At 35.3% G+C, this 13,644-nt stretch overlaps 1 protein-coding gene and 2 pseudogenes across 1 annotated transcript; 1 reads left to right on the forward strand and 2 right to left on the reverse strand.

Annotated features, from left to right (window-relative positions):
* Nucleotides 1–3,105: 3,105 nt before the first annotated feature.
* On the reverse strand, nucleotides 3,106–3,893 carry LOC137730456 (indole-3-acetic acid-induced protein ARG7 pseudogene; annotated as a pseudogene).
* A 3,568-nt stretch (nucleotides 3,894–7,461) lies between these two features.
* LOC137732601 (protein MICRORCHIDIA 7-like) lies at nucleotides 7,462–9,841 on the forward strand (annotated as a pseudogene).
* A 978-nt stretch (nucleotides 9,842–10,819) lies between these two features.
* On the reverse strand, nucleotides 10,820–12,431 carry LOC137732602 (uncharacterized; the record flags this gene model as incomplete). Its single annotated transcript, XM_068471911.2, has 2 exons — nucleotides 10,820–11,703; nucleotides 12,284–12,431. Coding segments are annotated over 2 exons (882 nt in total), but the record flags the coding sequence as incomplete, so codon positions are not given.
* Between the last annotated feature and the right edge of the window lie 1,213 nt (nucleotides 12,432–13,644).

Raw genomic sequence — 13,644 nt, forward strand, 5'->3', positions numbered from 1 at the left:
TATTGGGTCTTTCCCAGTGAGCATTTATGTGCCACTCCACATGGACTAGCTGGCTAACACCTTTTTACCTGTCAACCAGACACTCGGCGATGAAGTGACTGGTGTCCAATCGAATGCATGTCGGCCCAAAATAAAGTAGCATATTTCCCCCGATTGGCCTTGGTTACTTAACCTAATCTCCCTGAATGTCGCTCCGACCCACATCATGTCCCATCCTGGGTCTTCACTATTGTTTACAAGTTGCCGTGTGGCTTGAATGTCATCTTAGTGGACATTTTTCTTGAAATCCGTATCATAAAGATACCAGTATGCCCACGTGCTCAAGTTGGCGGCCACTCAACGTTCAGCCCAATCGGTTAGTGTTCATCGTGCGTGAACATGCCCTTTTACAAGTTTCCTAGCCCTTGAACTTCTAAGCCTTTGGGTTTCTTTTTAGGGCTTTTTTCCCAATCTGGTGCATATCTTTGGGCCTAAAAGTGGTTAGTGTTAATACTTACTACATTAGATATTGTACATCAATATAGTTCAAAAGTGTGGTCTCCCTCACATTTTATTTTTTGTTAATGATGTTTTATCATTTTTCCCCTTGATAATGATCTTATCTTCTTCATTCTTTTTTTTAACTCAAAGTGATACTATTTTGTTACATCAAACGTAGTTCGGTGCAATTGGAAACTACTAGACTCGCCACCTCCTCGTCAAACCACAAATTACAATCTTCGAATTATATCAAAAATAAAAGCAAGAGGCTCTTCAAATCGTCTTTTATAATCTTATGTGAAGTACAAATCGAGCAAGGCGATGTGAAACATTGTTGGTGTGCTGATGCACGCATGTAAAGCCATCTCCGGTGATTTAAAGTAACACTACATTCCCGTCCTCAATAATATGTCCGTAGAAGGACAAAAAGGGGCCCGAACTATACAAAGCAGAAACAATGTAGAGAGAATCACTTCAAAAAGATATATTAGAAAACTCCAAAGTCACCATCTAAATCACCACATGCTCTACATCTTGTAACATAGTATCTAAGAAAGACCCATTTTCATCTTGCTTGCAAAGCTGTTGAAACGAAATTTTGAGCTGAGTTACATAATGTGTCAGTCATAATTTGACGTCAAACTCGTTATTTATATTTATGATATTCCGTTTACAATTTACAAACGAAAATAAATGAGAAATGGTTTTCAAACACCTTTTTTCTTCTCTTACACTAAACTTTTTATGTATTCAATCTAAAAACAAAAGGTAATCAAATATGTGTAAAGAGAGAAATAAAGTGTGAGCAAAATGACACCACAAATAAATGTAGATAGCGCTAAAAAGACTAAAGTACCTTATCCAAAGTCAATGTTGTTTGGGTTAGTGGAGTGGGATGAAGGACCTAATCCTAAGAGGCCCATACAAGGTAAATAATAAACAGCCTTTAGATGACCAATAGAGGTGGCTTCACAGCAAAATCTGCTTTCCGTAAAATATGAGAGAAGCTTGAAAAGAATTCCACTCCGGCCTTGGCCTCGAATGTAGTCAATAACGAGCATTCAAACTTTGCATGGAAGTAGTCAATTTCTCATATCTTTCGATTCCAATAGCTCTGAAAAAACCAAAAAAAAAAAAAAAAAAATCTTGGATGCATTGCACATACAAGTTTTAGGTGATTGTGAAACATCCAAACATATCGATATCAATTTAGTTGACGGATGTAACACTCCCTTTCCCGTAGGGCATTAAAATTCAAAATGTCAATGCTCTGCAAGCAAAGGAATATATTTAAAAAAAAAAAAAAACACTAGTTGTCTATTTTTTTGGTCTGAAAAATTAGTAAATTAATTAAAATGTAATTGTTATATGAATTTTGACGGAAAAACAAAAGCATGATTGAAGTCTAGTTGTATTAAAAAACCGAGTCTATAACAATTCCAATGACTGACGAACTCCAAATAAATATTATATGAAAACCAAATTATCAAAATGAGGACGAAATTAAAAACTCCAATGTCAACTTTGATGAAAATGGCATGCGTGGTGGTAGTGGCCTAATGGCTAATGTCAACTGTGAAAGGTCCATATATTGCTAAATTAACTTACCAACTACTATTGCTGATTAAGAATTCATAAGACAAGCTCTTATCCAACTAAATTGAAATCAAGCGTATAATTCATATTAAACAAGGACTTAACGCTTGTTAATTTATAAGAAAAACTTCAAATTAAACATTTGTAGCATTCATTTAGCGAGGAGTTCTATAAAAATAAATAAATAAATAAATAAAAGACACAACAAAGGGAGATTTGAACTCAAATACCGAAGAGAAGAGACACTACTTTAGCCGACTTGCGTCAAAGTGTAAGTCTACAATGAAATGTATACTTCATTTGAATCCTCTCGTGCATTCATCATTCATTTCACCAATCCAAAACAAACTACAAAAAACTAACAAAGATAGTGTGCAGTAAAAAAAAAACGGCAACTACTTCCCTTCTCGTACATTCCCGACTGCTGCTTCACAAACTAATAAACATGGTTTAATATTTCGACCATACAAATAGTATTTCGATGAAAGACAAAAAAACAACGGTTTAGTATTAATTACATTAGATATGCTGTTTTGTTACTAAATTACGTGATCAAATGTGTTTAGGTATAGTCTCATGACTATCAGCCAAAGAAGATAATGAAATGTTACTCTCAGCCAGGCCACCCATTTATCTACCGACCTTAAACCGCTATGCTTAATAATCAAATTTAAAAACAGCCTTTTGTTTTCGGATTACATAGTTGAAATTAATTAATCATTTGGACTGTAAATTCTTATGCATATTCGACCCTTGAATTATTCTTTTTGGGGTCAATTCGCCCCTTAATTTGTTTGCAAGTTGCTACCAACCTTATCAAGAAATATTGAAATTTATATCGTATTCTTACTAAAATATAAATTCCAACCTTATTTTACAAGATATATTACGTACCCATGAACATGATGCATGGTTTGTACTTCTAGTGATCATTGCAAATAACAATTTGTAAGCTTAGTTGTTTGTAGATTTTAGCCTGCCAAAGAGAGTACTTGCTGATTAAAAGCTAAGAGCAACTAATTAAGCAGGTGACTGAGAAGAGATTTAATTAATAGATATTCAAAATACAAAACATAACAAAAGATTTATATATTACAAAGATAGCTTGAATTTCTTTCATCTCCTTATTCTCTCCGATCCTAATATTTAACAATTAAAGTTATTGACATATTGCAAGACTCAAGAAATCTAAAATCCCACAAATTATACATCAAACCCATATATTTTATCATCAACCAAGCAAGCTATCAGTTTTGTAAAGTGCTAAATATGCATTATAACTAGAACTGGTTGATGGCAACCATCCTAGACGGGGTAAGATGATGGTAAGAGCCATAACGCTTAGCCAAGCCACGCCCTTGAGGAACCTTTTGGTCACCACAATCGTCCATTTCCATCAAAACCTTGTAGAATATCTCAACATTACAAGGAAGCACAAGAGGACCTCGACTGTCATACCCAAATTCAGACTCGGCTTCTTCGAGTAGCATCTTGAAGAGAGGATGGTTTGCGTGTTCCGTTTTGACCACAAACCTTTGCTTTTGGGAACCGACATAGACTGTAAAGCAGCCTTCAGGAGCCACTTGGCGCTTGCTCGCACGCTTTTCCTCGGGTATCCCGAGGTTGATGTTCGGGCATGACTTGCTCTTGGTGGTCAGAGCAGGCACCATTCCATGAATATTAGTAGGACGACCCCGGCCTATTGATTTGCATCGCTTCCAGGTTTCGGTTATCAAGCCCATCTTACCTTTTCGTGAACAAGAATTATTGAAACTGAACAACGGATAGAAAAAAGATTTATATGCTGATGTTGGGTTTCAAAAACAACACACAACACCACCCTCCATCAATTTAGTTTGAAGGAGAAACGAGAACTTTGTGATATGAACAATATAAACAAAGGGCACGAAAAAATTGTGAAATTACAGGATCGGATATGTGTGGAATCAACCCCTGTCGTAGACCAAATAAACCATGACTTTCACTCTTGGAATCACTGTGTTACTCATACTTTTTCAATGAATAAACAAGTGAAGGATCATGCAAAATATGAATGAAGCGATCGGAAAAGAATCACAAGGATTCAAGTACTGGTGGTTGTGCTTGGTTTTCAGGAATGCCAGGAAGGGCGAGGGAGGATACAAAGGGGAGAGGAAGCAGAAAGATAAGCTATCTAGCTACAATTTGCGTCTTTGATGGGGCAATCTTGGCATGGAGAGGGTAGTATATAAAGCCCACATGCATCATTGTTTATTCATAAATGTAACCACTTGTCAACGGCAGGCATGCCTATTTTTCTATATGTGAATACATCAAGTTATATCTTCGGCCAATAGCGTAATATTATGTGTTTAATATTGTTAGTTTAAGATATCTTAATGACGTATTGAAAATGTAAGTGAGTCCTCCCAAATATATAGATATAGGAATACGTACGAATTTACTCATATTATTATTACTACCTGTACAAATAATTTGCCACATGATCTCTAACTACAATCATGAATTGTATTGTTCGGATAAATTTGGTATTTTTTGTATTAGGTTTCTTAAGTTTAAGCCTCTACAAATATAGCTTATAAGTCAGTCACAATATAATCTTAAGAATCATGTCCTCTTGTCAAATTTGTAGTGTTTTCTTTCATTTTGAGTAATATACTTTAGTTTTTGAAATTTGTTCATTTCTTGGTATTCTAATTTTTAATTCTAGAACTGATTACAAATATTATATCTATGTGATAGTTTGAATTTAAGATTTCAAGGACAAAAAAAATTGATGGTGGGCTACGTCAAAATACACTTGAAATTGTGTGGGTGCGAGCTAGTTAGAGTCTACACCATTACTGACGGTGGTAACAATTTTTTTTTAATACAATAATATATTTACACTAAATTTGAGACGAAATCTCAATTCGGATTGACTACCTATTCAGTGTTCATATATGGCAGATGATCATTTGCTGGTAGTGGTATGTAAAAGCAAAGGTTCTCAATATTATGTACGCGTATTCATTATTCATTTGTTGACAGTTAAGAAAGCTAGCATTTGAGTTAGTAAATCTATATATGATGACGGCTCAGAAGAAAGCTCCAAGCAGAAAATATATATACCTCCCTTCGATAAACCCTAATCCATTCTATGTATCACGTGAATAAATCAGTAAGTATACAAACTTAGGCTCACCTTATATGTTCGATGAACCAGGCTTAGCCAACTATATATTGTCAAGTGGCCAATAAAGTGTATACCTTGGCTTTGATTAATATACATATTTATGCAATGCCTTCTAATTGGTTAACCAATAGAGGCGAGCAATAATTCAGGCTTTTTAACAGAGTAATCTTACACTTATCATATTTTTCACACTCTGTTTGTACCACATCTCTAATAGAGATTGAGCCCGCCAACACACATGGGTTTCATCTCTATTAGAGAAGTGGTACGAATGTGGTATGTAAACTGTGGTAAGAATATCAATTTTGATTTTACAATCTCTAATACAAATCCTTTTTCATAGACTCCATTTGTAATTGTGAGATATCTTAAGTTCGATACTTGACTTATATATACTAGGGGTACCTATTTTGTAGGCTTCACCCAAACCTCTCACCCTTGATAAGAGTACATATTTTATCTTATTACTGACTCGTGTCATTGGCTAAATATATGGTGTTTTTACTAGTGATGACAATGTTCTTAGTTTATTCCTCATGGTAGAGATTATTCATGAAAGTTTCATGTCATCACTTTAACTTGTTAAATTATTCTAAATAATGTTATATTTGTATCACATTTACTGATTATTTTACGCTATTTACTCTTTAATAAAGGCCAGTCACATGTATTAGAATTAGAAAGGTAACAACCAATATATATGTTCCAAACATCTCCCAATTAGCTTAGAGGTTTTTAATTCCAACACAACAATAAGTGAAGCTGCTGGAAATCTCCACGAGCGACCAAAATAAGTCGAAAACCCTTCTAGCATGTGACATCACCAAGAGCTTAATTGATTGTTTATAAAATTTATTCGTCGGTCTGAAAACTGAAAAGCCAAATTATTGTATATAAAAATGATGCGACTAACCTAAGTAACAGACTAATTACGATTACTGATCACGATGACTAATGCATCAAACATTATCACGTTTATAAATTACGATAAAGTGCCACATATCGAGTTAGATGATTAAATACTTGCCGCATCTTATAATATATTATATCTTCAAATTTAGCTACGTACTTAAAACATATTCAAAATGATTTCTCATTAAGTAGACAAATAATCTGAGGGACAGATATAGATCATGCGTTGCAATCATGCTTGTTAAGTAGAGATAGAACAAAAAATTTAATAATGCCATTTAATACTATGGTATAGTGATATTTCTCTTCACTTGTAAGTAAGAGGTCTTAAGTTTGATTCTCGCCAAAAACGAATTTAAACCACATTATTGCAAGCTCATTGATAGGCTTAGCTCACTCCTCAGCCCTTATATTATCTCCAACCCTTGGGGATAAAGCTTAAAAATTTAAGCCAGAAAATTTTAGTAAGTCATATCCCAGAAACTGTTTTTCTCCTCCAACATAAGGCTTAAAATTTTAGCCCGAGATTATTAAACAATGATTTTAGCCAAACCTTATGATAACTTTTTTGAAAATAAAATTTATGTAGATTATCCTAATTTATTTTTATGAACATTATAGTCTAAAAATATTTAAATTTCTATTAGTAATTAAAAATCATACAAATGTATAGGTATTTATAAAGTTTAAGTTAAATTTGATTTAAATTATTTTAGACGTTAGATTTAATTTTGGGCCGTGAAATTTTTTTTTTTTTACCATTACATTTGATCTCGTTTGATCATAGCCATTAGATTATAAGTGAAAAAAGGTTTGAAATATGATAGTTTGGTGGGTCCAAAATAATTTAAGCTAGACTTAAATTCTAGGGGAAATCTAGCCCAGATATATATTTTCTTCTCATAGCTTATTTTAGGCCATGGTTGGAGATGTTTTTTTTTTTTTGTTTTTTTTTTGTTTTTTGGGGGGGGGGGGTTAAGTTTATATTTAAAGCTTTATCCCATGGGTTGGAGATGGTCAAAGTATAGATAATATCGTTTGTTCAAAAAAAAAAATAATAGTAGACTAAACTGTTGTTTGACATTATGAACTATTATTTTAGTTGAAATTGACCTCTTAATTATTTTTTGGTAAATAACCCCTTGAACTATTTGAAATTAGTCAATTAATCTCTCACTATCAAATTCGATGAAAGTTCATCCACTTTGCTGTTAAATTCGTGCCTAACACATAATTTCCTTTTGAGAGTAAAATCGTACCAATATTTGACGTCAAAATGAATGAAATTTCTTTCTTAGATGGCAAAGGCTTTAAGACTGAGTACTATGAGGCTTGGAGCAGACATAATAGTGTTTTCTCGTTGTGTTGGGAAGGATGGGAGAAGGTTTGTCTCTCTCTCTGTTAAACCGTAGCTTGGAAACTTGATTCTCTTGGTCTTAGAAGCTGTAGTTTACATGATTGTAGTACAAGGACCTGCAGAAACGGCGCAAACTTTTTGTCACATCTTTTTGTCAAATTGAAAAGCAACCGACTCATATTGTTCTCTCTTAGGCCGACGCAGACCATTGGATTGCTATCCTACACCTTTTTGAAGGGTACTGGAAAGGAAGACTTTGTGGTTCCCCCAAAATTTCTTTTTCTTTTATGGTGGTAAATAATGACAACTACATTTTAGCCGTCCCTGATTCATATTCTTTTGGGTTTATAATTTTGTACCGTAACTCTGGAGAACATGGCATTTCTCAGGAAGAAGATCCTCCTTATTTAGCCATGCTTATTTAAGCGGAGAGGATCTTCTTCAGCAGGTAATTCCTTAAAGAGCATGGTACGCGTATAATAATATACAACCTTTGGGAGGATGATGAAGGAAAACTGGAACTCGATTTGGACACTGATCCTTTTGACTCTTTTTCATTTGATCGTTGTTTTTTATCCGAAGTCTTGTAATTATTGGGTACCTGCACTACACTTTCAGATTTGAGTTCTTATCATTCGTGGATGAAATGACAGGATATTCAAATTAATTAGAGGAGTCAATGGGGATGAGAAGAACATTCAGATGGCAAAAAGCTATCCCAGCTTTAGACACTACTTAACTGTCGGCATTTGTTTAGGGTATGTTTGAAGAACTCACTCACTTCAATGAATGTCAACATTCACTGTGACAGAAACTGTAATTCTCGAAGAAGACAGTTTCACATATGATCTTACATCAGATAGAACTTTAGAATTATTCCTCATGGAAAAGATGTTGAACATCATAATATAGTGAATGACATGATGTTAACTAAGGAGGTAACGTACAGACCTTGCAACTTCCAGAAGGAATGTCGTCAAAAGATGAAAATGTAATACCTTCGAGACTAAATCTTGAAATAGCATTTTACAGATGACCGTTTAAATGTGACGCTTGGTTTTGTAAATATCATATTGATGTCCAAGGGTTCAGCATATATCATAAAAATCGACTGATTAAGGTTAGTTGTCAGTGTTTTTTGTCTTAGAATGTCTCATTTAAATTGTTGTTGGTACTTTGCTAGAATAAGGGACAATAATGACTTGCATTCTTGTACAGTATATTCTGTTTTCTTCTCTTATTTTGCCTGAAAAAACTTCCTTAGCAGCCGTTTTGGAGGCTATGGAATCCTGCTGGCAGTGGTGGTCATGGCGTTATAGGTATTTTGTAATACTTCTCATGCAGATTAGTTCTTGTGTTTCTCTCGGTGTTGCAGAGACTAATTGTAATGTGGATTAGTTCTGTTACCCACCCTTGTCATCTTTCTCCTTGACAGGTGTTTTGGAAGCTAATTTTGTTGAACCAGCTCACGACAAACAGGGATTTGAGCAGACAACTGTGCTTTCAAGACCAGAGATAAAATTGGTTAAAATTCAAAAGGATTACTGGTTTGTTCTTTTCCTAAATACCGCTTAAGTACTTGAGGTTACATGTATCTAACTTACTGTGAGCCATTTTTTTCTAGGTGCAAAAATTGCCAGACTGTTGGTTATGCTCCAAGAAGACGTACTACTGATTTTCCAGAAGTGTCTGGTAGAGGCAAATCCTGTCTCGTAAATCAGAACTGCCATGGTTCTAAGTTCAGCAACAAACTTGATAAGGGATCGTCACCCGTAAATGCTTCAAGTGAAGATGGGATCTGTTATGAGGAATTACACTCTTCTATTGAACCCCAGCACGATCCTGCTTCAGATGAAAGAGTCCCTCAAATGCTTACGCGTTCAGTCAAAGGCATTTTATTTTACATTTACTTCTCACTTATGCTTATAGCAAACGCAAAAGAGTTAAAAGATTCTTGTGGACCTTATGGTTAACCATCGAGAATTGGACGGTTAATAGAAAGTTGTGTTCACTAAAATTTTGCTAACCACCACCACAAGTTTTCTCACTGCTTATATTTGCTCCCACTAGCAGACATCCGCTACAAATGGAGTGGGGCAAGTTTCTACAGATTGCAATGTTGAGTGTTCAACCAAATCGCAGGAGGATTATCATGAAGCGACAGAAAGGTTCTGTGAAATTAAGCTCCTTACCTTCTTTGATTGTGGGAATCGTCCTTTTATCCAAAACTTACCATTTCACTGTTGTCTTCTTCTTTTTGCAGTTTGAAGGAGATTGTCAATCCAACAATGGCTAAATTGCTAAATGAGCGCAATTTGTGAAAGGTGTAAATCTCTTGGAAATGAAGTCAGCGTGCTTGATTTTAACATCTATCTTGAATTTGTACGTTATATTACAACATTAAATTTCAATACTCATGTTTTTCACTCTTCGTTTAAATCAGCTTGAGCTGGGCAAAACAAAAAATAAAAGAGTTGGAGAAAGAGCAATCGACTTTCCTTGAAATAATAGTGCAAGAAAAGGCTGAGAGGGAACAAGAGGGGGAAAGACGAAGGAAAAACCTATAGGTGAGGATTTACCACCAACCTCTCTTAGACCTGGTTTGGTACTGAGGTGATTCTGAAAAAAACTGCTATCAAAAAAAGCTGGGAGCTGTTTTTGTGTTTGGTAAACACTCAGCTTCAGCTTTTTTTCACAGTTTTGGATGAAAAAAAGCCAAAAACAAGAAGCTGCAAAACCTAGCTTTGAAAAACCGGCTTTTTTTCACATCTGTTTTACATAAAAGTTTACCAAACACTCTAATACTGCTTTTTTTTTTTTCAAAAGCACTTTTACAAAAAAGTTTACCAAACACTCTACTGCTTTATTTCACAGCTGCTTATTCTCACAGCACAGCAGAAGCAACTTTTTTTCAAAGCACAGCAATACCAAACCAGCCCTTAGCATCTTCACGTGTCCATTGTTTAAGATTTTTTTTTTTTTTCTCTGGCTGCAGGGGGTTTCTAACACCGTCGGTAAGTTGCTTGAGAAGGTGAAACTTGGAAGAGCTAGAAGGAAAGAAGCTACTAAACCCTAAAGTTGCGTGTGAATGAGGCACATGCACGAGCGTCCGGGCTTGTTTTAACATGTAGCTAGCTAAATGTTAACGCAATGGGGAGGACTTTTGTGTGGGAAAATATTGTTGGACCATTTCTGATAAAAACCCTTAGCCACTTTAGGACCAGTTCAAAGTTGTCTTAAACCCTAAACAATTACAAGTCACAAGCTAACAGAGCACAGAAATATTCGTGGACCGAGGATTGATGTGAAATATGTCTTAATTGTTATATTCAAATGTTTTTCATCTCATACATGAACAGAATCTCTTTTTGCTACCATGGCAAATAAGCTTTTTTGACCATGATAAACAATCATATATATGGATCATAATTATTTATATGTCTGAAAAACTAAGGATTCTGGTTTTGTTGGGTCCTATGAGGGGACGGAGGAGGAACATATGGTATCCAAGTTCTGGGGTCTCCAAGGCTGAACGCAGGCAGCGGAGGAGGAGGATAAACTGAGGGGATATAAGGAATCCAAGTCCTGGGATCCCCCAAGTTAAACGCTGGCGGAGCATTTGGGGCAGAAGGGTTCGGTGCCGGAGGGAATTGTGGGAATCGGAAAGGCAAAGACGGTGGGCCCCGGAATGGGAATGGGGGCAAAAATGGCAAAGGAGGCAGAGGAGGAAAAGGCAGGGAAGAAAATGGCGGCAGCTGAGGCCAAGGGAAGAACCCATACGGTGGGAAGTATGGGAGGAAGAATTTGGAGGAATTGAACGAAGTTACCAGTTCACCCTCCACCTTCCTGTTTCCACACAATGTGAGATTTTTCTTAGGTGGTCGGAAACTCAAGGCGTTCATGTTGTAGATGCAGAGGTTGTCTTGTTTCGATTTGACTGAGATTTCGTCTGCGGTGGTTCTTAAGGAGGGGACATTGCAGGAGGAGGAGGAGCTGCCTATTAAGGTTGCCTGGCACATTGACTTCAGGGCAAAGCCACTGATGCAATTGACTCCATCGACAGAGGGGATTTCAAGTTTATAGACTCCGTACTTGTCTGTGGTTTTGTTGACCTGGAAGTTCATCAGTGATGCTGACTTGAGGGATTTTGCTCCGAATTTGCATTTTATGAGGACATCCGCACCTGATCAGTCAAAAAATTAAGGGTCTTAGATTCAAATTTTGTTTTGAAACTAATAAGTACTAAGTAAATTAGCTACATTCATCATTTTTTAAAACACAAAAAAAAAAAAAAAAAAAAAAAAAAGAAGAATTTCTAAAGTGTTTTAGAATGACAAAACTTTCAAAACCTAAAAAGTCTAGAAAGTGCGCATTCTACGATGTTTGACAAAAAAACTTAGAAGTTAGAAAATATTTTCATTGTGTATTTTCAGAAAATACTTGAACTTCTGTGTTATATTTAGACAAGCGATTTTAAAGTATCAATGAGCTTTAGACTAAATTATTAAAAATGCGATAAATACAATCAATGAATTACTCAAACACTACAAATCTACTGCTAATTCACTACAAAATGCACTACTTTTAAGTTCAAATCACACCTTGAAATGTATCATTTGAAATCTCTCCAATATATTTTTGCAGTGCACTCCTAAACATACCATTATAAACATTTGTTGTGCTTTTAACAAAAGTGCTTACAAGCAGAAGCACGTATTTATAGATTCTAAATCAAACTATGCTATATTTCGGAGATTATATACCTGGGAGAAAGTAGCTGCTCCTAGAGAAACAGTTGCTTAAACAGGTATCACAGTAAACAGCTCCCACAACAGTGATCCGAGCTGTTGGTGGTGTGGATCGAGCAGCCAGAGCAGGAGGGAGGATGGCAAGAGATGCATGAAGCAGAAGAAATTAAATAATTGGATCCATGAGTGTTTGTTGCTAGCTGGTCTGTATTATGTAGCTGGAGGATTCAAGCTCTCCGTATAATGGAGCCCATGAGTATTTGGTGTTAGGACCAACTGTAATCAGAGAGATGAAATGCTTTATATATTCAGAACAAAACAAAGATATGTGAAGAACCCTGTTGGCATGATTGTCAGGGAAGAGGGAGGGATAGACGAGAAAAATTACATGCAAATGCTAAAGTGACAGTATTCCAAACACATCACGAGTTACTGTATATTTTAACTTGCACTTATGATATTGTATAATTAGTTTTGGAATATTGACAACTTGATGTTCCTATTACATGTAAGTTCGTGAGGGTTTATTGTTGGGATAGTGGGATTTAACTTCTGTTGTGAATTCTGGACGAAACAAGATGTAACTAGATATGGGGCTTTTCGCCCCTTTTTGTTTTTGACATTTTGCATTTGGGGCTTGGGGATCATTTTCTCTTGGACTCCTCCCCCACATTGTTTGAAGACCACTAGATGATTCAATTTGAAGGAAATTTCTTTGTCATGCACAACTCTCCATATATTTGCTAGCACTGGTCCTCACACACTGTCCGTGTGAGAAATTTACAGAGTGAGAAGTTAAAAAAGTAAAGAACGGGAGAGGGAAGTTATCTTTATCTATTTGAAACATATTTTTTGCGTTTTGGTTGTTTTGATGACGTGTGGGTGAGAAAAAAAAAAAAAATTTGTGCAAAATTACTTCAATACCCAAATTTTAAAAATGTTTTTCTTAATTATGCATGAAAAAAAATATAAAAATATTTCCTTAAATTTTTAATTGAAAAAGAGAATTTTATTAATAAATCATATTAGGCTTAATTATTACAATGGAATCTGGATTCTCACCAGATCCTCTTTGTGAGGATTTTGAGAATCTGTGAATTATATATGTTCATTGCAGTGGTGGATCCAGGATTTTACACTCGGAGGGTCCCAATTATAAGGGTCAAAAAATTTATAGACAAAAATAACATTGAAAATTTACATATAATACATTTCATTCAAAAATCATATGCAAAACAATAGTACAAATTATAAAATCATAATTCAGGCATTACGAGGTTTCATAAGTTACTATGGAGTACCTAAGTTATTGATTATCTAATATGAACCACTAAATTTAAAACACCGGTCAAATAAAACTCCCCAAACTCCCACTA

The sequence above is a fragment of the Pyrus communis genome, chromosome 16 (assembly GCF_041283825.1).
Source record: "Pyrus communis isolate YQ-2024b chromosome 16, ASM4128382v1, whole genome shotgun sequence".
Taxonomy (NCBI): Eukaryota; Viridiplantae; Streptophyta; class Magnoliopsida; order Rosales; family Rosaceae; genus Pyrus; species Pyrus communis.